We start from the raw sequence: 25,672 nt of genomic DNA on the forward strand, positions 1-25,672 counted from the left end.
GCCACCAGGGAAGTCAGGGTAAATAACTTCATTTATGAACTTCGGTCTAATGAAAAGATGAACTTAAACACGGACAGAAACACGTAAGCACCTTGCTTCTACAAGAAATAGCTCCAAATGTTTACTAAGTGTTTTGTTGCTTTGCTTGTTTTCAGTCAAGTTTTTGTCTCAATTCTGGTATTACCAGCTTTTGCTCATCTTACAGTCGAGGAAACCAGACTGCCAAGTTTAATAGAACTGTGTGTCAAAGAAAGATCAAGTGAAATGTGGATGAATGCCAGAAGACATTTCTATAAGATGATAAGCCTCAGAATATGTACTTTGCATATATACAATGGAGTATTACTCAGCTACAAAAAGGAACACATTTGAGTCAGTTCTAATGAGGTGGATGAAACTGGAGCCTATTATACAGAGTGAAGTAAGTCAGAAAGAGAAACACGAATACTGTACATTAATGCATATATATGGAATTTAGAAAGACCGTAAAGATGATCTATGCAAGGCAGCAAAATAGACACAGATGTGAAGAACAGACTTTTGGACTCTGTGGGAGAAGGTGAGGGTGGGATGATTTGAGAGAACAGCATTGAAATATGTATATTACCACATGTAAGAGAGATGACCTGTGCAAGTTCAATGCTTAAAGCAGGGCACTCAAAGCTGGTGCTCTGGAACAACCCAGAGGGATGGAATGGGGAGAGACAGGGGAGAGGGGTTTAGGATAGGGGACACATGTGTATCCATGGCTGATTCATGTTGATGTATGGCAAAAACCACTACAATACTGTAAAGTAATTATCCTCCAATTAAAATTAATTAAAAAAAAGAATTATGAACTTGGTGACATTTTTTGTTGTTGTGATTAAAAGCACATTCTCTATTCTTCTCTTTCTTAATTCTTGATTCTATGATAAATTACTGTCATTTAACTGATTTTTAACCATTAAGAAAAATACTAATTATATTTCTACCTAATTTAAATTTTCTTCTGCAAAGAAATTCATGTTGCCAAGATCACAGTAAAATTTCTTGGGAATGGAACTTTCTAGAAGGATGTCACGAATACCTTTCGCAGTGGTCCATACTGTTTTCGGTACTTCTTATTCCAAGATATTCCTATTTTCTTCAAGAGTTTCTGGCCCAGCTGATCAACAGGAATTAGATTACTCTCCTCCTTAGGAAAGAAAGAAAAGTCATTTAAGAAAATGTGGTAAGATTTAAGTGCAATGCTTATGAGTTCAAGGGACCAACAGAATTTATAAATGAGCCTGTAACACCAAACAAGTAGGTGGATTAACCAAAATTATTTAAAAATCAAAAGTGTTTTAAAATAGATTAAGCCTAAGTTTAGAAAACTTGAATTTTGCCTTTCTATGTGGTAACGTTTAAACATTTCAAGAGCAATACCCAAAGTGTATTTAGAGATCTGATAAATTTCTGATATTATGTGGGATTTTTAGAAGAAATATTTTCATGCAAAAAAAACTACTGGTCTCTTCTGAATGTTCTGAATTACAAACAACTTCTAAAAGGGGGTAAGAAGTGACTATTTTGAGCTGAAATCTGTCCCCTTACCACAAAAATTCATATGTTGAATTCCTAACTTTCAAAATTTTAACTGATTATATTTGGATAGAGCAGTTAAAGAAATGACTAAGTTAAAATGAGGCCTTTAAGGGTGGGCCCTTATCCAATCAAGCATCCTTATAAGAAAGGAAATTTGGACACACAGAGACACCAGGGATGCACATGAACACAGAAAAGGCCATCTGAGGACACAGCAAGAGCCAAACAGAGAAGCCTCAGAAGAAACCAAATCTGCAGACACCTTGATCTGGACTTCCAGCCTGAGAACTATGAGAAAGCAGATTTCTGTTAATTAAGACACCCATCTGTGGGATTTTATTACGTCACATTACTTTGCCAACAAAGGTTCGTCTAGTCAAGGCTATGGTATTTCCAGTGGTCACGTTTGGATGTGAGAGTTGGACTGTGAAGAAAGCTGAGCACTGAAGAATTGATGCTTTTGAACTGTGGTGTTGGAGAAGACTCTTTGAGAGTTCCTTGGACTGCAAGGACATCCAACCAGTCATTCCTAAAGGAGATCAGTCCTGGGTGTTCATTAGAAGGACTGATGCTAAAGCTGAAACTCCAATACTTTGGCCACTTCATGCGAAGAGTTGACTCATTGGAAAAGACCCTGATGCTGGGAGGGATTGGGGACAGGAGGAGAAGGGGACGACCGAGGATGAGGTGGCTGGATGGCATCACCGGCTCGATGGACATGAGTTTGAGTGAACTCTGGGAGTTGGTGATGGACAGGGAGGCCTGGCGTGCTGCGATTCATGGAGTCGCAAAGAGTCGGACAAGACTGAGGGACTGAACTGAACTAGCAGACTAATACAGAAGCCATAGACCAATATTCAGCCTAGGTCTCTAGAAAGAAACTGAGAAAAAAATGTTCATTAAGAATGAATGAATAAATAAAAAGAGACTACCATCTTTACAACAGGGTACAAGATAAAGATTAAAAGTCATACACTTGAGGTATTGTCAGTACTGGGAATGAAAAAGGGGACATAACTTCAGGTCCTAAAGACATTAAAAGGATAATATGGGAAAACGGTAAATTCCAAAGAAGTATATACAATATATCCCAATTCTATTTAAAGTAACAATAACAACAATAATAATATCCAAAGAAATCTTGTAACCCAATCCTAACATATCTATACAAACACAAAGGAAATAAAATGCAAAGAATATATATCATAGTGTTAAAAGTCACCAGACATTTGGTTTAAAATTATTTCCTTTATATACTTTCAATTTTTTCCCTCAAAATTTCTACCATTCATAAGTGTTTCTTTTATAATCAGAAAGCCTCTAATAAAAATTTTTTTCAATAGACAGATAATTTCCCCCCAAAAGACTATGAATAGTAACAATATCTATCATTTCTACAAACTAAATCATATAGCTGATATATACATAAACACAAACATATACTCTTTCTACCTGTAATAAGATTGCTTTTAGAATCATCAATGGATCATCAATCTCCTCTTTATTCTGAATATCTTCCAAATTCACATCTGGTTTACTTTTGTCCTCCTAAAGAAGGAAAACAATAAAAAAAGTTTCTATCACTAATCTCTTAGTAATTAGCAAAACAGGAATGCTTGTGCCTCGGAGGTTTCAAGATGAAGAAATGATGATAAAAATATCATACTAATTTGTATGTGCTTTGGAATCAGGCAGTTTGGCTTTGAATTTCAACTGTGGTTGAATAAGCCTGGACAAACCACCTATCTCTCTAGCATTTCTATAAATTGGGATTGCAAGGTGAATAAAGCTTCTAGCACAGTGGTCCCCAACCTGGACACTCCCTTGCTTGCTTGCTTGCTAAGTCACTTCAGTCGTGTCTGACTCTGTGTGACCCCACAGACAGCAGCCCACCAGGCCCCCCGTCCCTGGGATTCTCCAGGCAAGAACACTGGAGTGGGCTGCCATTGCCTTCTCTGGGACACTCCCTTAGTCCCCTTCTTTCAGAGTTTTAACTTTCATTATGCAGGCACGAATGATTGAATCATTGGCCTTTGGTGACCCATCATTGGTCCCCGGTGGCTCAGGGGTGAAAGAATCTGCTTGCAACACAGGAGACATGAGTTCGATCCCTGGGTCCCTCCTCCCTCCTGGAGGAGGGCATGCATCCTGTATTCTTGCCTGGGAAATCCCATGGTCAGAGGAGCCTGTCAGGCTGCTGTACATGGGATCGCAAAGAGTCAGACATGACTCCAGCAATGAGCACACACCACCAAACTCAATCTCCAGCCCCTGGTCCCTCCCTGGTCAGGGGAAGGGGCTGAAGGTTCTAACCCTCTAACCATGTGATTGGTCCCTCTGGTGACCAACCCTCACCCTGCAGGTAACTTCATTAGCATAAACTCAGGTATGGTTGAAAGGGGATCATTATGAACAAGACAAGACAACCTTATCACTGGGGAACTCTCAAGGAGCTCTAAGCCAGGAATCCAGGACAAAGATCAAATGTATATATTTTTATTATGCCACACAAATAGATCCCAGCAAAAAGCTAGAAACCTGAAAGGGCTATGCTAAACCCCCCTCGTCAACAAAGGACAATGAGAAACTTGTTTGCTTTCACCTTGCTACTAGATGAAGGTGGAAATACACTCCCTCTAAAAACCTATAGTCACAGACAGGTCCTCATGTGAGTTCGTGGCCCAAATTCATACTAGCTGCATGGCTCTAAGACACAGATCTTATCTTCAAGGTGTTAAAGCTTGCAGGTGACCACAGGCATGTGGTAGAGCCAGACACACATTTTTCATGGAGGGTACTTTTAACTCAGGCTTCCAATCACTCCTAAACCTATTTGTATTCTTAAAAATACAAATAGGAGGTCAATAGTTAATGACCTCCTATTTGTATTCTTAAAAAACAAATAGCCAACCAAGTCTACAGTCTAAAATAACAAAATCATGAGGAAACAAAGTCAGCAGATATCCAAAGACCCACGGTCTTCAGATACTGCAATTTTCAGGTAGAGAATAAAAAAACAGTGTGTTTAACATGTTTAAAGGCATTCACGGGTTTCCCAGGTGGCCCTAGTGGTAAAGAAACCGCCTGCCAATGTAGGAGACATAAGAGACATGGGTTCGATTCCTGGGTTGGGAAGACCCCTTGGAGAAGGAAATGGCAACCCCCTCCAGTATTCTTGCCTGGAGAATCCCATGGACAGAGGAGCTTGGCGGGCTACAGTCCATGGGGTTGCACAGAGTTGGACACAACTGAAGTGACTTAGCATGCAAAGACATTCATGGCTAAGAAACAAGAGATTTAAAAATGGCAGGAGGGGAGAGGTAGGCTGGCATCGCCCAGGACGTGACACTGGTGCGGGGGCATGTGGCCTGGGCCGAGTCCTCCTGCTTTCTGCCAGTGTCCAACCTTGGTCTTGTGAGGACAGGCGGGTCCTACAAGCACCAGTCCCGGGGCTGACTCCTGAGAGTTACTGAAAAGCCTCCTTTGTCTCACATCCTCAAATGTTCAAAGTGATATCAACCATCAATGAAACAAAAGCCCCCCACTTTGGAAGGCATAAGTCAGGCTCCTCTTCATAGCAAGATCTAGGGTCACATTCTGAATAGTTAATGACCTCCATGCAAGAGGGAAGAGCTCATCTTCTAACTGGGCTGAGAGAGACTAAAATGTTGGCTTTCACCCAAGGAACATTATGTGAGTCAGGTCATTTAAAGGTGTTCCTTGCAGATGGCACCTAGCAGGGAAACTTGCAAGGGAAGAAGAAGTCACCAAACTGAAAGCAGAAAAAACAATACCTGCCTGTGTTTACAGTATTTGGAGTCCTTTGTCTCTAGGCATAAGAGATCTCTCAGGATAATGGTAGTAAACAGACAAGCAGTGTCCAGCAGGTATACCTACTGAAGCTGGAACTCTTAAAGCATGCATCATTATTTGAACACCATAAAGCTCTAGATGAAAAGCTAGTGATTCTTAAAGAGTGGAATAATAATAATAATAAAAGATAAATGTGATGTTTCACAGAAGTCATGAATATGGAAATATACAGGCAGAGACAGAAAGCAATCTTCTGATTGTTCTTTAAGTTTCAGGAAGACCCTGCTAAAGTACCAGAGCTTCAGACCAGAGAAGCAGTGCAGAGAGCCAAATCAAGTGAAAGCATGCCTGCCTGCCCTTTTGAGTCATATAATGGAACTGAGAGAAGAGCTTGATGCTGCTATCCTTTCCAAAGAAATGAACACAGAATTGTAGAGATATCCAAGGGAGAACAACTCGAAAGGAAGATATGGAAGAATCATTCCTTTTGAGCTACCTCACTGCACAGCGTGAAGCTTACCTCTGTGCATGATGTCAATGATAAACTTGAAAAACGAAACTGGAAATAAATACTTTATGCATCAAAAGACTGAGGATAAATCCCGCCCACTAGAGAAGTGCCTAAAATCTGACACTGGCTGAGCAAGACTGAGGAGGGCCTGTGGCCAGCATGGAGGACAGCAGAGACACAGCCCTGAGGCAGAAGCAGAACTGCATGGAAGGCAGGAGCACTTTCTAAGGCTGAAGAGAGACAGGGCGACATTGGAAACAAAGGCTACCACAGAAGCATGCTGCTGCTGCTAAGTCGCTTCAGTCGTGTCCGACTCTGTGTGACCCCAGAGACGGCCGCCCACCAGGCTCCCCTGTCCCTGGGATTCTCCAGGCAAGAACACTGGAGTGGGCTGCCATTTCCTTCTCCAATGCGTGACAGTGAAGTCGCTCAGTCGTGTCCGACTCTTAGCGACCCCATGGACTGCAGCCTACCAGGCTCCTTTATCCATGGGATTTTCCAGGGAAGAGTACTGGAGTGGGGTGCCATTGCCTTCTCCGCCACAGAAGCATAAATGGAAGGAAAAAACCAGGAACTACAGTAGACTAGGCAAAGAGAAAAAAAAAAAGAACTACAAAATAACCATTTATAAAACCTGTTCACAAGCTTCTGTAAAGATCTAATAAAAGGTTCAACTTCATCTTTTAAAGAGAATGAAATAAAGTTAATGTAATTGTTTGAAAGTGGGGAGGTGATGGGGGAGAACAGCTGCTTGGAGAGTAAGATTCACTTTTCATGGGGCCTGGAAGACAGCAGTATGAAGAAAGGTAACAGGTTAAGAATCAGCAACTAACGGTAGAACATGGAGGGCAGAACTAGACAGAGGAGGTAAGACGTGCGTCACTCTTATCTGACTGAAATGTGCCCAGTGAGCTAGTGTCTTGGCAAATAGGCACAAGCATTCGAGAGATGCGTGTATGGCTTCCTAGACCCCAAACTGGATAAACCAGTTCTAGAAATAAAAGAAATGGGAGGTTAAGGATAGTAAAGAGTGAAACAAAACTCTTTTTTCCAAAAGCAAGATGGTTGATTATAAAGTCAATGTACTAACAAGATAACTGTATTTCAATATACCAGCCACAAGCAGTCCAAAAACTACACAGAATAGACACAGTACCATAGAACATCTCCCTGGTCAATACTTTCCCAATAGAACAGTCAGACTTTAAATATCCAAACTTTACAAAGCACAAGTATCTTTCAGTACACTCTACATACAACCGACAGAGCATCAGAAACACAGGGAGATGTTCTGAAAAGCAAAGTGAATGCCAGCAAAGGGAACACGGCATTTTTCAATACTGCTGGCACTCAGAGGGCTTCCCAGGTGGCTCAGTGGTAAAGAATCCACCTGCCAATGCAGGAGATGCAGGAGACCCAGGTTTAATCGCTGGGTCAAGAAGATCCCTGGAAGAGGATATTGCAGCCCATTCCAGGATTCTTGCCAGAAAAATTCCACAGACAGAGGAGCCTGGCTAGTCTATGGGGTTGCAAAGAGTCGGACACGACTAAGCACGCACACATGCATGCACAGCACTCGGAGAAGCTGTGTTACCTCAAGTGGAGCAATTATTCATTCATCACAGTATTAACTGTTTGACAACCAGGAAGGCATGTCTGAAGCATGCCACATCCTAACATGATGGGTTAGAACTTACATACTGGTGTTTTAGTTACATTTTAGGAAACTGGTTGAGAGTTTGGGGCTAGCATGTAATATATTACAATTTTTTCCACTGCAAATAACTGGAACTGGATTCCCGATGAGTGCTTTATTTTCTAGAGAAAATTATAAAACTTTTTTTAGATGACACTAAAGAGGCTCTAAAAACCAAAAAGATATATCTTATTTACACATGTCGATTCAAAATCCTACTACTTTTATGTGCATATATGTGTGAGAATATTGACAAGGTGACTCTAGAAATGTTCAGAAAACCATAAAAACCAAAACACTCCTGAAGAATAACAACACACAGAGAGACTTGCCCTACCAGATAACAAGACTTGCTAATACAGCTACAGAAATTAATAGTGCAGCATTTGCCTAGGAACAGGAAAACAAGAACAACAACAAAAACAGAGCCCCAAAATGGACTTAAATAAAAATAACAACTAATATAACAGAACTAGCATTGTAGATTGGTGGGGAAAGAAAGGAATATTAAATAAGCGGTACTGGGAAACTGGGTTCCCAGACAGAATAAACATTATGCCATTCACAGCATAGCATTTCCGGAAGACTGAAGCCTCATTTGTAAAACACAAAGAAGACAATATAGAAGGATCATTTTTGTTTGGTGCCATGAAAGACAAAGAAAGCTGAGGAATGGTTATTGATTAAAGGAGACTGAAGGGCTTCCCTGGTGGCTCAGATGGTAAAGAACCTGCCTGCTAATGCAGGAGATGCAAGAGATACAGCGTTTGGGGCTTCCCTGGCGGCTCAGATGGTAAAGCGTCCGCCCACAATGTGGGAGACCCAGGTTCGTTCCCTGGGTTGCAAAGATCCTCTGGAGAAGGAAATGGCAACTCACTCCAGTTAAGAAAAAAAAAAAAAGAGACACAGCGTTCGATCCCTGGGTTGGGAAGATCCACTGGAGTAGGAAATGGCAACCCACTCCAGTATTCTTGCCTGGAAAATTCCATGGACAGAGGAGTCTGGCAGGTTACAGTCCATGGGGTTGCAAAGAGTCGGACATGACCGAGCATCTAACACTTTCACTTTTCAAGATATGTTAACTAAATATAATGTATGTTCCTGGACTTGACACTACAGTGGGAAGAAAATGCTATAAAGGATTTGGATGAAACAGGTTAAATCTGAATATAAAATACATATTAGATAATAAATAGTATTGTATCAGTATTAAAGTTGATTTTGATCTACGCTTATGTAAGAGAATGTCCTGGTTCTCTGGAGATAAACACTGAGGAATTTAGGGGTAAAGAGGCCCATGAAACTTCAAGTGGTTCAGCATTAATAATGATGTTAACTCTGTGTGTGTGTGTGTGTGTGTGTGTTTGTATACAGAGGATGGGCTTGCAGAAATGTGGCAAAATGTTAACAACTGGAGAACCTAGGTGAAGAGCAAATAGGAGGTGTTTAAAAAATTTAAACTTCTATCTGTATACACTTTTAATGCCTTTAAGAGTTTTCCACAGAGTGAACATATAAGAAATGACCAAAAAATAGCCTCACCAAAATAATAAGGCTAGAAAACAGTTGCAAAGATACTCTTAAACTAATTTCTACACTTACTTGAAACTGCCAGTTTCCCAAATGATCGACATCTTTAATATACACGTGATAATGTCCTCCATAGCAACCACCTTTGTGTATAATAACTGAGAAGAGGTCATACATATATTCCAAGTCATCTAATTCACTCTACAAGAAAGAACATAAACATTGTTATAGTTTACATAAGACAAAGATATATATAATGAAAAGGGAAAGAAGAATTTCAATTATTAAAATCAGTAAGAAACATCACTGGTTATTATTATTATTATTTAGGGTAAATTAACATAAATTTGAATAGCCAGTTTTAAATTTTGAAATTTGTAATTCTTAGACTGAAAATACCAGTCATACTACACCAACCAAATTCTGCCTGAGTTAAACATAAAAACATATTCAATCAAGATGCTATTTTTATGTACTTTGGCTAAAATCATGGAAGTCCACATTATAACACAAGACATATTACCCTATCAGTGAGTGAGAGAGCATTTTAGCAAGAGAAAATCGTCTCGTATTAAACCTATTACACTGGTTTATAAAGGAGTTCTTTAGCAGCTGAATATATTTTAACAAGACTGTTACGTGCCTCAAAGTCAGAGCTATATCTACTATGCGTTACCCCTCCAGACACTTCAGTCCTCTGCATAAAACAGGAATCTGGCAATTATGAATACTAGCTGGTTTTGTTTAGAGGCAGTTTAGTGGAATGAAAAGTTCTTTCTTGAGTTATCAAATCTGTGATCAATCTTTTCTACAAGCAATGTGTTCTATAACTGTATAATTATGAACACCTGTGTGTGCATGCTCAGTTGTGTCTGACTGTGTGACCACATGGACTGTAGCCCACCAGGCTTGTCTGTCCATGGAATTTTCCAGGCAAGAATACTGCAGTGGGTTGCCATTTCCTACTTCAGGTATGAACACCTACATGGGCATTAAAAAACAAAACCTACTTTAGGTTAAAAGATACTTGGCATATGTGATGCTACTTGGGAAGTGTCAATTATTTAAGGAACTTATTTTCTTAAATTATACTTTTTAAGTGAGCAGCATTTTTTAAATGTCATTTTTCAAATGTCTGGTTCAGGCAAAAACCAAGAGAGATGTAAACAGAGATGATAACGATTTTCATTAATACAGAAAACAAAAAGCAAAATTATTGTGAATTTCTTAGATGCTCAATGTCTTGCTTTTTTCAGTTTTGTTATTTCAACATGTTAAAATCATGTAACAAACTACTTTTTACAAAAGGACAAAAATTTTTCTATATGAGATAATGGAAGTTAACTAAACATACTGAGGTAATTGTTTCATATTGTATGTAAACCAAGCCATCATTCTGTACACCTTAAACTTATACAAGTGATGTGGGTCAATTATTTCTCAATAAAACTGAGACAGGGAGAAATAACTCAATTATTTCAAAATGCACTTTTTTTTTCAGGCAGCAAATAGGAGCAGGGAAAAGCACCCTGGAAAACCTGTTTATTCTGTGTATGCTGGTAACAGGCTCAGAGCCAAGACATTAGAACCTTTCAATGGAAATTAGTATAATTATAAAACCCAAAAGCTCAGTAACTAGGCTGAGGAAGGTCCACCCGAATTTAAAACCATTTAGAAAAAGATTACTTTGATACACAGAAATTCTATAGCTGGCTAATTAATGTTCTGGTCTCAAACATATAAAGAATGGTTTTTAACAAGAAATGCATCAGTCTCATCACTCTGATCTTGGCATGCATAGCAATGGCACAGAAAACATTTTTAAACAGCTTATAAAGAAGGCTGATAATGTAATTAATTTGTTTTTAAACTTTTTTTTCCCCCATGTCTCAAGGATTACAAATTCTACACTAGTGACATTCCAATGTCTCATTCGCTTTCTAAATGTGTAATTCATTTTTGCATCTAAAGTAAACTAGATCCAAATAGGAACATCCTACTGAATGTTAATTTTTCCTATTGCAGGGTCTTTTCTAATTCTATTCTTAAACTTTCATTTCAAAGATTTTTCAAGGAGAGTTAAGGGGAAAAAAAAAACACCTAGAAATAAATCCATACCTGGAAATTAAAAAGGACTGTAATAAACTAGTGGTTCTGAACCAGGAGCAATTTTACCCACCTTTCCTCTCCTCAGGAGACACAGACATTAGGCAAAGTCTGAAGACGTTTTTGTCACTTCTGGGCACAGAAGCGGGAGATGCTACTGTCATCTACTAGGCAGAGGCCAGGGATGTTGCTTAACATCCTAAAATACATGCCACATCCCACCACAACAGAGAATTATGCAACTCTAAACGTTAATGGGGGCTGCCCAGGTGGTGCAGTGGTAAAGACTCCAGCTGCCAATGCAGGAGACGTAAGAGACGCTGGCTGGATCCCTGGATGAGGACCCCTGGAGGGCATGGCAACCCACTCCAGTGTTCTTGCCTGGCAAACTCCACGGACAGAGGAGCCTGACAGGGGACCACAAAGAGTTGGACACGACTGAGCAACTGAGCACACAAATTTTAACAGTGCCAAGGCTGAGGGACTGCACGAAGCAAACTGCAAATCAGGTCAACATAAGATTCCCCTTTAGAGGGGAAAAGAAAGACTTTCAAAACAGAATAGTTCAAACCTGTTCACAAAAAGGCTTGAGATTGATCCGGAGAGGGAATGTGTAACAGCTTGTTTCCTTGTATCGTTCACACTTCACAAAATCAAAATTAAATCTTAATAATGAAATTGTAAGGAAGGGAGGCAGCTTACGTAATTTGGCCGACTGTCAAAAGAAAAAAAAATGTACATTTTAAAAGCTGAATTATATAAAAGAATAACACTTCATAAGGTATAAAAAGGCAACCTATGACACAGTTTTAAGATAAATATGTCCTTAAGTCACATAAACTAATCATTGTGGATTCAATACAACTCTTGACATAAACTCATCTATTTTATGGTGCTAAAAGTTGACATCGCTCACTTATGCTTACACCTAAAAATTTACAGAGCACTTGTATGTTTTAATGTTGCTATCCTAAATAAAATTAAATCTACCTGATGAGAGTGCTTCCTCCCAAAGAGCACTTCTTTCCTGCCCAAGCCCTGACCTTTCACCTTCCCCCTTGGTCACTATCTCGACTTTACACAGCTCTTCTTTACTGAAGAGCTGGAGCTCTTTCACCTTCGACCTAGGGACTGTTTCAGTGGATCTGAATCCTTTAAATTACATGAAAATATTATGTGTATTTGTGTGTATTTTTCTGGGGAGAAGATCCACAGCTTTCATGAGACTTTCAAAAGGACTCTTAACTTCCCAAATACTGAGATTCATTGACTGGGGTTTTCTAGTTACTGTCCTTAAAGGCAGATAGTAAAATATTTTTTATTTTAATGCCTTGCTTTAAAACAAAACACTATATTGAGCTGCTTTTTATTTTAAAGGCACGAGCTTTTCCCAAATCCTTTATTAATGGCAATGTGAGGGGGGCAAAAAAAAAAATCCTTCCCCATATATAAAATTAACCATAAATATCTAACATCCCTCAGACAGCAATTCTACAAATCTAGTGGGTGAAAAAGAAATTAAATGAAAAAGCAGCAATCTAACAACATGGCAGATTTTCACACTAGCTCAAAAAAAAAATGCATCTAAAAAAAGTGAGTAACTCAACTATAATGTGGCAGAAAAGAAAGACTGCCCAGAACAAGAAAATATGCATTAATTTAGGTAACACAACCAAGCCTAACCTTAGAATACAATAAATCCAATGCAACTAGAAGGCAACTTTAAAAATACCAAGATCAAAAAGTTTTCACTGAAAATGAATTAAACCAATGACATAAAAGGTGCATGCAAGAATTATTTTTGTTTGGCAAAAGGTTCTTATTTTACCATTGTGCAAATTAAGTTCAACCAAAACTAAGCATGTATTTGTCTTTCCATGATGCTCCATCCTCTTAATTTTATATTTATTTTATTAGGTTGTAGTTGTAACACCAACGAGGAAATACAAAATAAGTAAGTAAAAAACAAGCCTTTCTCTTTGGGTTTATAAAAGGGCAAAGGCTAGATGGAAATAAATATTAAACAATATAAAATTGTTTTCAAATCCTGGTTTCAGATCCCCCTGTGAAAGCTACAGGCATGGAGTTTATTGTTTTTATCACATTTTCACCTACAATCTCCAGGATCCAAATCAATACCGTGTGCTGTCTAAATCAACCCTCATTTTCTTTGTTGGAAAATTCAATATTGTCAGCTCTAGGAATGGTGCTATCACTCTGTCTTAACAGAATAACTGCAAAGATAAATCTTTTGTGGTAGTTCTTTAAGTCAGGGCTCAATAACCACTGGTTCAACTGAGTTCAAGGTTACGGAGTTAATGAACAGCCTGTCATACCATCCACAAGCTGTTAAGAGTTCCTACTACAGATAATAATAGCAGCTGAGTTGATGCCACGTTGCAAAATAAATCAGTTGCTTAAATCTTGTTTTCTTTTTCTTCTATATTTTGCTTTGTTGTATGAAGAAAAACCCTGATGTACTCTGTCAAGTCCTGTCAAGTTAGGCACTTTCAATGGGGGGAGAAGGAAAGGCCACATTAGATTTGTTAGCATCAAGGAAGATACCTATCAACATATATATCAATATTGTACAATAACTGCATATGCAAAAAATAAAGCTGTTTTCATAGTGGCAGACCAAAAAACTGAAAGCTCAACAAGCTTCCTAGTTGGCAGATATAAAAATATATTGCCTTCTTCATAACAGTAACTTCCAAAGGGAAAAAAAAAGGTTTATTTATGAAACACTGAGCTACAAATAAATTTTTCCTGGGAGAGAAAGAAGTTGAGTGAACTGTGAGGTTGAAAGCTTAAAAAACACTATAAAAAAATTAAAATACAAATACATATACAGTGTAAGGAAATGTCTTTTCAATCCTTATTACTGATTAAAAGCTTCATGTGCGTCTCATACACGGTGACTTCACTCGACAGACGTCCCTGCTCCAAGCACTGTACGCACACCCGCAGAAGAGGCAGGGGTCTATGTTTACCTTTGCGGCTTTAACCAGCCTGCCACAGTTTCCACAGTGGTATAAGTTGTCACAGTCAAAAACTTCCTCCTCTACATACATGTTCCAGAGTGCGTCTTCCAAACCTGATACATTTTTGACTGCTACTGTTAGATCTAGGAAATCTTCCTGAAATATACATGAACATAACTTTGAAAATACAATTCCACAGATGTTCACAAACAGATCACCAACTCAAACATACACTGGGAATAATCACACATACATTCTTTTTTAAAACACATATATCTTTTCTATATATGAAGGCATAGGTCTCCCAACTAGATACGGTGAGATTCATAACAATAAATTATTCTTTCTCAAGCAAATTATAACTCAGCTTAAAATATATCAGGAGCCAATTTACGAGTTCACTGTAGATACAATAAAACCTATTTTTATCGGGAAATAAACCACTGAACGCATGAATTGAGAAGAGTGTATGTGCAGTTCATTAGTACTATGTTAGTCTCCAGGCAGGCACAGCAAGGCCATGGTTAGACTCTCTACTGTAAACCCTGCTTCCCCATCTTCTGCTAGGGTTAGTTTAAGAAAAAAAATTATTTTGGGCCAGGACATAAAGGTATTTTCATGAAAATTAACAGGAGGATATTTTCTAAAATGTGAGTCTACTAATTCTACTAAAATTACCTTTGAATTACAACATGTTTCCAATATTTAACAGACACAGTTTGACAAGTTGAAAGCACATTTACAATTTTGCACGTGTATTTGTGCAACAGCATTACCTTGAGGGATTACGGGGATCGTAAAATAGCACTAGTTAATTAGTTCATGGTGGAATTCTAAAGCAGTAAGACTAACATTCATACATGGTTTACAAGATAGATACGTGAAAAGTTAATGCCTAATCTATAATGTGCCTTCACGTACATTATGTCTTAAAATTACTTTGTGAATCATTACATTATAGTGGTCAATCATATAGCAACCCACATACACATAACATCTTAATATTTCCAAACCAGGCTGCCCAAGTCTTCTATTATGATACACAATAAGGGCTCAAAAGTCTTTTTTATGCCCAATACTTTCATTTAAAAATATAGAAAAGAATATATATATATACTTCAAAAAGGCAATTAGTGCAACACTTAGAAAATGGCATTTTTTACTTAATAGCTTTCTATAATTAACTTAGTAACTTATTTACTTACTTAATAACTTTCTATAATTCTTGCCATAAGAAAAGAAGGTTTTTATTAAAGGACAATGGTTCAGTGATGAAATCATTTGTTATATAAGATTTGTAGTGCAAGCAGTGATTATTAAGTTTACACAAGCAAATTTCTAACTACATAAAATGGATAATCTGTTATGACAAATAACTGAAGGTTACACCAGTTTAAACAGGATTATGATAGCTTTATATATATATTTAAACATAAGCACACACATACAAACGAGCTTTCTGAGGGACATCAATAAACTAAATCCAATATTTACTTACAGATTTATTTGTTAACTTAAACATTCCTCAGTGTTTCCTGTTATTACCTAAGTGATTTCTTTAAGATATTCCAACCACCGACCCATGACGATATTGGCTTTTCTCATGATACCACAGGTCCCTACTGTAAATATTCCCCAAATCTACTATCTAAATATTAGAGGAATAAATAGAAGATTTAAGCTATATCTTAAGGTATCTACTTCTTTCAGTTTACATGGAGAAATCTGGATTATAAACTTATAACCTGGGAGCATCTAGAGTACAAGAAAAAAGTGATAGTTATAGTAATAAGCACATTAATCCTCATATGGTACAGATCACAGATTTAATTACATGAATTATAATTTATGATTTAACTTATTACTAAAATACTCTTGCATATTCACCTGCTTTTCACTGACATTCTTACATTCTTTACAAACAATCTGGTTAACAATGGTTCCGTGATATAGACGGTTGATGAGGTCATGGCCGGAGGTTCCAACTAAAGAAGTTTCCAAAGCACTAAAGAGAATTCGATTCAGTTCCTGCACATCATGTTGCCTCATTTCCTATAAAACAGGTAACTTTTAAATGTAATTTTGTGCTTCAGAATTTTAAAAACAGATTTTTTTTAAGTGATATTAGTTGAAAAACACAAGACGTATTTAGAAATCCAAAGGCAAGCCTCCATCAAATGTAAGGATGACTAAGCTAAATGAGCTGAGAGCAGGCTAAGAGATCACCACCTATTCTCACTTTTACTACAAAATGAAAAAACAAACAGATGGTGTTTAGCATGTACATGTAACTCAAGTCACCTGAGAACAGGAAAGTGCATTTGTTTGGCAGGAAACCATGTACATGGCTGTGCCAGAGGAGAGGAGAGGAGAGGAAGGAACAGAACAGGCAGAGAACAGTCAGGCAGTGTGTGCACAAAGAAATCACAGATCAGAGGGACAGGTAAACACTCTGAATCATCAGCATTTGAGAAGAACTAGAGCCTACTGCTTTGACATGTGGACCAACAAAGCAAGACTAACACACCGCCTGGAGAAAAATTCTGATGGAATCTGCCTTAACCTGCAGATTAATTTGAAAGCCACCGAGAAATCATTGTATGAAACTGTGTGTGAAGAGGACGAGAACCATTTATAAATCCAAAGTCAAGGGGCACACCAGCATACAGGAGTGGAGAACACAAGGAAGAACCAGCACAGGAGCCCGAGGAAGAGCCAGGGACGTCAGCAAGGATGGTGAGCGCCGCTACTGAGGGCTGCAGGGAGGGGAGCAGTGTCTCCTGGGCTGGGCATGTGGACGCCGTGAGTGACTGTGACTGGAAGGGTAGAAAGGAGGGAGAGGAGCAAGTGGAGGGTGCAGAGGAGTGGGCTGAGAAGATGATTTTGAAGGTACATTTCAAGGGAAGAGAAGCTGATAAAGGGATAAAAGCTGGAAAAAGATGTGGGACCTATGATCTTTTTCTTGGTTTCTGACACACAAGGCACTAGGTGATACAAATTTCTCCAGTATCACTGGCTCTGATGGGACAGAAAGTTTGCGGAAGTTTTCAAGCTGTTTCTGAACAATCCTAAGTTTGGCAAAGGTGCCTCCGAGACCTCCCTACCATTGCAGGTCAGTCTGAGAGGGTTTCCTACAAGATTTTATTTAGAAATTAATCAATCAGGTTTTCACATCTTTAAGAAGGATGAAGCCAACAAGAGGAAGCTCTTTATCTAAACAAAGAGAAATCCATCAACTGATGACTAGGTTAAAAGAAGCCAAAACACTGAGGCACATCCATCCGAGAGAATATCATCTGGTAATAAAAAGGAATGAAGTGCTGAAACATACCACAGCATGAATAAACTTTGAAAACTTTACGTGAAAGATGTTAGCTACAAAAGTTCACACATTATAGGAAACTATTTCTGTGAAGTGTCCAGAAGAGGCAAATCCAGGGAGACAGAGGGGAAAACGGTGGCCAGGGACTCAGGGAAAGGGCACACAGGGTTGGGGAGGAATTGCTAATGGGTTCGTGGTTTCTTTTGGTGGTAGCGAAAAGATGTCCTAAAGTTGACTGTAGTGACTGTTGTACAACCCTTGTGATGCTTGTACAACTCTGAATACACTAAAAAACCACTGAACTTGTACCCTTTCAAAGAGTGAATCTTAGGGCATGTGAATTATATCTCAATAATTTAAGACAAGACAATACCTTTAAAACAAGGAAAGAAAGAGGAATTCACCCTAAGCACCTGCCCTACACCAGAAACGTAACATACACTCTTCAGGGAATGTATTATACCCTATTTTACTTCCAAGCTCAAACCTGACTTCTTCAACCACATAGCATCGTCCAGTTAATTAGTGTTACTGGTTAGAAGACAAGAGTTCACAGTTTATTTCTGAAGGCAACATAACCTTATTCTGATCATTGCCTCTTTAAATTCTGTGGTGGTCTCCCATACCTTCGTCTCTACAGAAATACATCTACTCCATAAAAAACTGCAGAGCTGATTTTGATTTTGTGCAGCTAACAGCTCATCAGTATTGACGATGCGCACCTTCACTTAGTGCTAACACAGGTTTAGTGTTTGCATGCAGTGAAACACCCTTAGGAGTGCAAGCAAGATAAAATGAAACACAACAAAACAGGAGGAAGTCCACACATACAGGAGGACACAGGAGGAAAATGAAGCGAGTCAAGAGAAAGGCAGGACAGGGAAAACGAAAAGACCTGCCAAGAATGACGTCACTGTTTCGCTTGAAGAAAATGTTCAAAATTAGAATATCCAGATTTAAACACATAAAGGCAGATATATTAACTGCCAGTCAGCTTGTTAAGTTGATAAGTGGTTGTCTATAAAAATGCCAATTTTCCATTAACATAACAGGTATTATATCTCAACTACACTGTACAAAGGGTAGAAATGATAAAAACCAGCTCTTACAAACATTTTCCCCTGTATCTGCAACCCCCTTCCCCAACCCCAAATGACATCCATTCATAAAATCCTGAGTAACAGCAAATGTCTAAAATGTATTTCTGGCTTGTAATTGTGTAGTTTAGAAGTAAATATTTAAACAATATCCTGAGACCATAAGATAAAATTAAAGGAAGGTAGATAACATTAAGCCAGTGTTTACTCTTTCTTGCTGGTAATATTTCCCTGGAAAGCTGACCTTCGTACCTCATCACTGGTCCACCCAAAGCTGTCAGTGAGGTCGGCTGTGGATGCAGCTTCCTGGTCTAAGAGGAGAAGCTGTGCAAACAACCGCTGTAACTGCAAAGGTATGATTCGGACCTGAATGAGAAACAAACGTGCTCCTAGATGAAATCTTTTAAATGTTGGCTGGGCATTTTAAAAAGAACTGTGTACTACTGTTTTCCTATCTTCTAGTCGATTTAGTTCACTCAGGACAAAATTTACGAATACTGTGAAGGATGAACACATTTATTTTTCTTTGAAAATTCTAATTCAATACAATTCTTAGCTACCTGGAACTCTCTACCTTGGCATAGTACAGATTAATATTAAAACCCAAACCAGCCCTAATAAACCACCCAATTAATCACAGACTGACAGGAACTTAAGTCTCCAACAATTTCATCCTTTTTCCAAAACTGCTCAGATACAGACATACTCCCTATGGAGAACTTTCCAGCCGCAAAAATCTCACAGGGCTGGCTGCACCCTGCCTTTGCTTTCTTCCTGCCAGCACCACAACCGTTCTGCCCCTGTGGTGTGGGCTGGGGCACTGAGAATGCGGCTCAGAGCCTGCTCTGGAGACTGGACTTAAATATCTAGAGTGAGCATATGCCAGAAACTTTGCAGCAATTTTGCACTGTCATAACATTTCTTTATAACAAAAGTCTGATCTGCAACCGATTGAGAAACAAAACAAAACAAAACAAAACAAAACACCAGGCTCTTTGCCATACACGGAGTTTGAGAGACACTGGGCTGATCATGAAACTCTTACTAAGATAAGTACAGATTGTAGTCTGGGGGTGATAAATTTCTGAATGATATTTAAGCAAGGGAGAAACATGATTAGATATGCACTTATAGTAAGCCAATTCCTCAGTTTATCTCCAGAATACCAGACTGAGACAATACTGGTCTCTATTTTTGTTCTTGCTACATGTAAGTACATTAAGTGGGTTTTTTTGTAGGCTCGTGTGGATGATTTGCAAATATCTCCTTAGTGGAGAGTGAGGCTGTCTATAAAAAAACAGCAGCAGCATTACAACTGGAAAAACAATTCTCTGAAAGGGAAATTCCCTTACCAGAAAGGTACAGGGCAAAGTGCTTTCTAAAATAAGGATCATAATTTGGTAACTGATAAAATTACTGATTTCTATGAATAAGGAACTTAATTCTTTCCTTAAACCATCTCCTTAATATTTCAAAAATCCCCTGTAAATCATGGATTTAATACCTTTGCATCAGGTTTATCCTTGTCCTCTAACGAACCAAGCTCTTCCGGGCCAAGAGAGAATAAAGCTTCTAGACAAAAGAGTAGAATCAAGAGATGTAAATGACATCATTTCATTTTTGAAAACTGTTTTAGAAAGCCAAGGCAACCAGTAAGTAAAAATCAGCTAAAGATTCAGAAATAAGATTATGACAATATTTATATCCCTAGACCACACATTTTGCTTTCTGGTAGCTTTATTTTGGGCTTCCCTGGTGGCTCAGTGGTAAAGAATCTGCCTGCCAATGCAGGAAATACAGGTTCGATCCCTGGGTCAGGAAGATTCCCTGGAGAAGGCAACAGCAACCCACTACAGTATTCTTGCCTGGGAAATCCCATGGACAGAGAAGCCTGTGGGCTACAGTCCATGGGGCTGTGAAGGAGTCGGACAGGACTTAGCGACTAAACAACAGCAACAACAACATTCCTTTTAACCACGGACTATAAAGTGGAAGCTAAGGTTTCAATATGAGACAGCTGTAAAAGGAAAATCATACAATTAAAAACCCTGCAATACCATAAATCTTTGGTGGCTTTCAACTGCCTATGGCAATGGGTTCCAAAGGCCACATGAATAGAATTAGGAAATATGTAATAGGGTTACAACATTTACAAGCCACAAGTGAGACTGTCAACCACTCTTTCATAAGGAGCACCTTTAACTCTGAGATCATGCCTTTCTCTTTTTTGGTAAGAAAATATCTTTTCTGCATCAGGGGTACTGGCAGATGGCAGTGAGCTTACCTGGAAAAGAAAAGTTGGTAACCCACTGCTGGTCTCCAGCATTTTCTTTTAATTCAGTGTCTAGGAATGCCACCCAATGGGGCACATTTGAATCCTTTGGGAAGTCTGTATTCAGACAGGAGCTCCTACTGGGAGACTCTGATATACTTGAGGGAGAAGGGATGAAACAGATATTGTCTTACACTGAAAACCACTACTGCCTTAGTGATTACTGTTACATTCTTCCTGAGTTTCCAGCAGGAATTGGAAAAAACAAAAACTACATGAAGGTTGTATACACAAAGGTTAAATCATAAAAACCATAGAGAGACTTTTACAATCATCTCCTATTCCCAGCTACACTGACCTGGGAGTACAGGGGAACCAAAGCTAGTTCTGCTCCTTTAAAAAGGATTCCAAAAAGTTTCCCTTCATTCTGTCAGTCCTTACCCCTTTCCAAATTACACTTCCCCGTCAATGAGCATCAGGATTCATGCTAAGCCTCAGAAGTGCACAAGTCACACTAACGTGTCAACCCATGTGCTTGGCCAGCCACCTGCTTTGCTAGAGGGCCTGGGGTTTTCAGTCCTATCCTTGCTTAGTGGTACTCTCAGCGAGCTGCCTGCCTTCCAAAACAACCACCTTTCTCAGTCTTTTTGGATTATTTATGAAAATATTTTTTATATTTTTATTGGGTATAGTTGATTTATATACAACTATATAACAGAAGAATGTTGCTAGTTTCTGCAGTATAGTAATCAATTATATAATCTCTTTTAAAGGATAATTTTCTACTTCAAGTTGCTCTTTTAATTTCAATTATACTCAAACTTAGGAAAGATTTAACCTCCCTAAGAATCTGCTTATTCATCTTGCAAACTGTTAATGGTGGAATTACTGAATGCATTAGGGGGGATATTCTGATGGAGTGGATGGAGTCCAAGATGAGAAGCAACACTCTTAAACCCCAAATTCAATGAGAAGCAACACTCTTAAATCCCAAGTTCAATTTAAACCATTAGAAGGGCCTAGGAAGGGGTTGATGATAATTATACACTAAATCTCTGAAGGCAGGAAGTCTTTGTAAGCTTAGAAAACAACAAAAAACGTCACAAAACTTTGCTACATTTGGTAGTAGTGGGAAGGGGGTGAGATAGTGAATAAAAGCTAGGATGCCTATCCTCAGAATATGGAGACATGTGAGGAGCTGCGCTACAGTCATGGAGCTTTGTAGCTGGGGACCCTCCAAGGCCATGTGAAGGTAGAAGAATATTAAGACTGACATCCCTGCAGAGGAAGCTAGTTGGCAAAGAAGGGATCTGGGGACAAACATGTGAGAAAAATAGGGGCAAGGAATCAAGGGTCCAAGGAGGTAAGCAAGCTTCCTGCAGGTGGTTTCTAGGAGATTCCCCCTAGATTCTTAAAGTAAATCTGTTAATTGAACTGTTTTGACTGGGTTTCTATTCCTTGCACATGGTCCGTTACCTAACACCCTGTATCTCTAGAATTCAGAATTTTCAGATTTTAGAAAGTTATTATGAAAAAAGGGTTATATATGTTAACATTACATCCCCAGGAGAGTGTGGGACTAATAGTATCTATTAACCAATATTAAAACCTTAATATTCCTGTAACAAATGTATGACTCACGTGAGATAATTAAGACTAGAAACAGTTTCACATCAGGTCAAGGTCTGAGGCCAAACAGGTTCAGATGATTAGATCACATTGTTAGAATTTTCTGGATTTCAGAATTGCAGATAAATGACTGTAGTTTGTATGAATTAATATGACAACACCTCCCCACTCCAAAGAGAAGCATATAACTGCATTGAGTAACTCCGGTTTAAGTGTTTATTTCTTTGAGAAGATAAAAAAATACAAATACTGAAACAATAATGAAGACTGGCCCTCATGACAAAATTGTCTTTACGTTGTATTTTAAATTATGCTATTTAGTCTCTAAGTCGGGTCCAACCCTCTTGCCACCCTATGGGCTGTAGCCCTTCAGGCTCCTCTGTCCATGGGACTTCTCAGGCAAAAATACTGGAATGAGTTGCCACTTCCTTCTCTAGGGGATCTTCCCCAGCTAGGGATCAAACCTGCATCTCCTGCACTGGGAGGCAGATTCTCTAAGACTGAGCCACCAGGGAAGCCCCATATTCTAAATTACAGGAAGGAGTTACACAAGAAATACACTACTTAATTTTTAGTTTGTTACTGAACATTACTGTGATCATACAGAAAATATTAGTAATCTAAGCTTCACATTTCTCTGCAGAGAATTACCAATTTATGTCCCTCATAGAACAATGAACACATACTGTGGAAAACACATTTAAAATAATTCATCTACTTGTGATTCTGCATGATTAATTACATGTAGAGATGAGGGTACATATTACTAGCCAAATGCATGTAACATATCATACCTCTGAATTCAGGTGTGAAATGAAGAGTCTGAAGAAGGGAATTGAGGTAACAGGTTCCACCCTGATTTCTGATTCCACTTAAATTGGTGAATTCTCTAGGAGCAGGTGGCTCCAAAGCTTTGGTCTTTAATCTCTTCCCTTTTCCATTATTATTTGACACACTGGAATAATCTTCTTCAAATAGGTCCCCAAACATTGTGAAACTAAACACTACCCTTAAAAAAATATGACATGTTATAGAAATGTCTTTATTTTTAAAACAAAATTTCCCCACATCTCCCCCTTGGGAGATTTTAAGTTGCTCCTTAAGAAGTCTGGGCTTTGGAGGCAGGCAAGACCTGATTTTTTTCATCCCTGTTCCACACTACCTGTGTGACCTTGGGCGAGTTTCTTAACCTGCGTTCCATGTAAAAATAGGATAACAACTGTCATGCAGGGTCATTTTTTAAAAAAATCAAATAATGAAAGGTATTTAGTCTATAGGGTTTAGCCCACAATAAATGACAGCTTTTTTTTTTTTTTTTTTTTTTAAGGCATAGTGATATCACTAGTGAAAAAAGAAAAAAAACCCATCAATACACCTAATCAGCTGAGGTGGCAAAGTCAATCCTAGATTCTGAGCCGTTGACAAGAGCCTGGGGACAGTGAATCACTTCCCCAAATCTCTGCTTCTCACACTCCTTGTACCAGATTGTGACAGCTAACAAAGTTAAACGGAACAAATTAATCCCTACAGGAATTTAATACCGGCCCCAAAGCTGGAGAGCCCGGAGTTTCACTCGGGGGAAAAAAATGCCATTTAAGTCATCGGGCCTCAAAGGCTCACAATATTTATCCAGTGATCTCGATATTAGCTCCTGGGACGTCAAGCATCCGCTCAAGGTCTCACTCACATCGAGTGTGAAGGGTTCCTTGGAAGATGAGAATCGCGAAGGGCCTAGCCCAAAGTGACAGGAAACGCTTAAGTAAAATTATTTTTCTTTTCAATCCGTTCCTCACACAAAAAAAAGGAACGTGAAAGTGTGGCCTCGAGCGCGTGGTTTGGATTCCGGTCTCCCTCACGCCACGGCCGAGGCCAGGCCAAGTCCTTCCAAGCCACCACGGAGCCTACGGGCGCGAGACAGAAGAGGTCCCCGCGGCGCGGAGCCGCAGACTCCCCACGCCAGCACACCGTATCTCGGGGCCGGCCCGAGCAGCCACTCGCCTCGCCCGCCTCAGGCCGTGCCGCCCACACAGTCCCTATGCCCGCCTCGTCCCTCCCGAGAACCCCGGCCGCAGGCCCCACTTACAGCCTAAAGCCCAGACCCCCGCCCCGGACAAAACTCGAAGCGAAACAACGCGCAGCAACGCGGCGCCACCATGACGGCGTATGCAGTCCTCCCGCCGCTCCGTGCGTGAGCAATTTATGGAACGCGGGGACTACTTCTCCCAGGATGCCCTGCGGGACCGCGGGCCCGCCGCGCAGGATCTCGTGGGTAATGTAGTTCTTTTGCTTCGAGATTTCGGCCGTCTGGTATGATGGACGGTGTTCGCTTCTAGTCTACTGGCAGATTCGCGGGTTCGCTGGATCAGGCGGCCCCTCATTCATTTACTCTTTAAGAGAGTGTATTTATTGCTGCTCGCAACTCATATTAGTTAGAGAATACAAAGATCGCTTGTCTTTTGGCTTGACTGATGCCAGGTTACTTCAACCTTGGAAATATTTGTGTAGAGCTTCAAGGGTGCCGTGTACTTTCAAAGACATTTTACAAGTGTATCTCCAGTGAAAAGTGTTCCACATAACTTTGATCCTTTATAACGTCCTCAGTATTTGTTTTGTCTGCACCAACTCTATATCCAAGAAAGGAAAGTGTTAGTCGCTCCGTCGTGTCCATCTTTTGTGTCGGACCCTATTTGCCTATGGACTGCAGCCTGCCAGGCTCCTCTGCCCATAGGACTGTCCAGGTAAGAATACCGGAGTGGGTTACCATTCCCCTCTCCAGAGGATCTTCCCAACCCAGGGATGGAACGCGGGTCTCCTTCATTGTGGGCAGATTCTTTACTGTCTGAGCCGCCAGGGAAGACCCTCATACCCCAAATACCTCAAAATCATGCTCTTTTGCCCGCTTGAGCATGTTTGGTGGTCTACTTTGATAGGTTTTTTTTTTTTTTTTTTTTGGACTCTGCTGGCATCTCCTGTCCGATCCAGCTTCCATCCAAGAACGAATGAGGCAGACGGGGAGAAAATCATTTTGACTTAAGCTAAAGGTTTCAGAGACTGAGAACAGCAATAGTGATAGAGAAAGTCACAAGGCAGGAGTGGAAGTGAATGCCAGCCTGAGGGACTTGTGTTTGGAACACAGGAGGGAC

At 39.5% G+C, this 25,672-nt stretch overlaps 1 protein-coding gene across 5 annotated transcripts in view; it reads right to left on the reverse strand.

Moving 5' to 3' along the window:
- The window catches only part of USP40 (ubiquitin specific peptidase 40), an 83,175-nt gene extending 58,480 nt beyond the window's left edge, over positions 1–24,695 (reverse strand). For 4 of the 5 annotated variants that reach the window (XR_008199154.1, XR_008199155.1, XM_052638187.1 and 1 more), the window contains exons 1-10: positions 24,613–24,695; positions 23,324–23,538; positions 20,133–20,200; positions 18,881–18,994; positions 16,097–16,261; positions 14,219–14,365; positions 11,797–11,940; positions 9,192–9,320; positions 3,022–3,117; positions 1,070–1,177 (exon numbers count right to left, since the gene is read on the reverse strand). Coding sequence is in view for 3 of the 5 variants with exons in the window: in XM_052638187.1 (XP_052494147.1) it covers positions 1,070–1,177; positions 3,022–3,117; positions 9,192–9,320; positions 11,797–11,940; positions 14,219–14,365; positions 16,097–16,261; positions 18,881–18,994; positions 20,133–20,200; positions 23,324–23,519 (1,167 nt within the window). In the remaining 2 variants the exon portion in view is untranslated. The remainder of the gene's footprint in view (positions 1–1,069; positions 1,178–3,021; positions 3,118–9,191; positions 9,321–11,796; positions 11,941–14,218; positions 14,366–16,096; positions 16,262–18,880; positions 18,995–20,132; positions 20,201–23,323; positions 23,539–24,612) is intronic. The other variant, XM_052638188.1, reaches the window with a different exon arrangement.
- Between the last annotated feature and the right edge of the window lie 977 nt (positions 24,696–25,672).

Source organism: Budorcas taxicolor, chromosome 3 (assembly GCF_023091745.1).
Source record: "Budorcas taxicolor isolate Tak-1 chromosome 3, Takin1.1, whole genome shotgun sequence".
Taxonomy (NCBI): Eukaryota; Metazoa; Chordata; class Mammalia; order Artiodactyla; family Bovidae; genus Budorcas; species Budorcas taxicolor.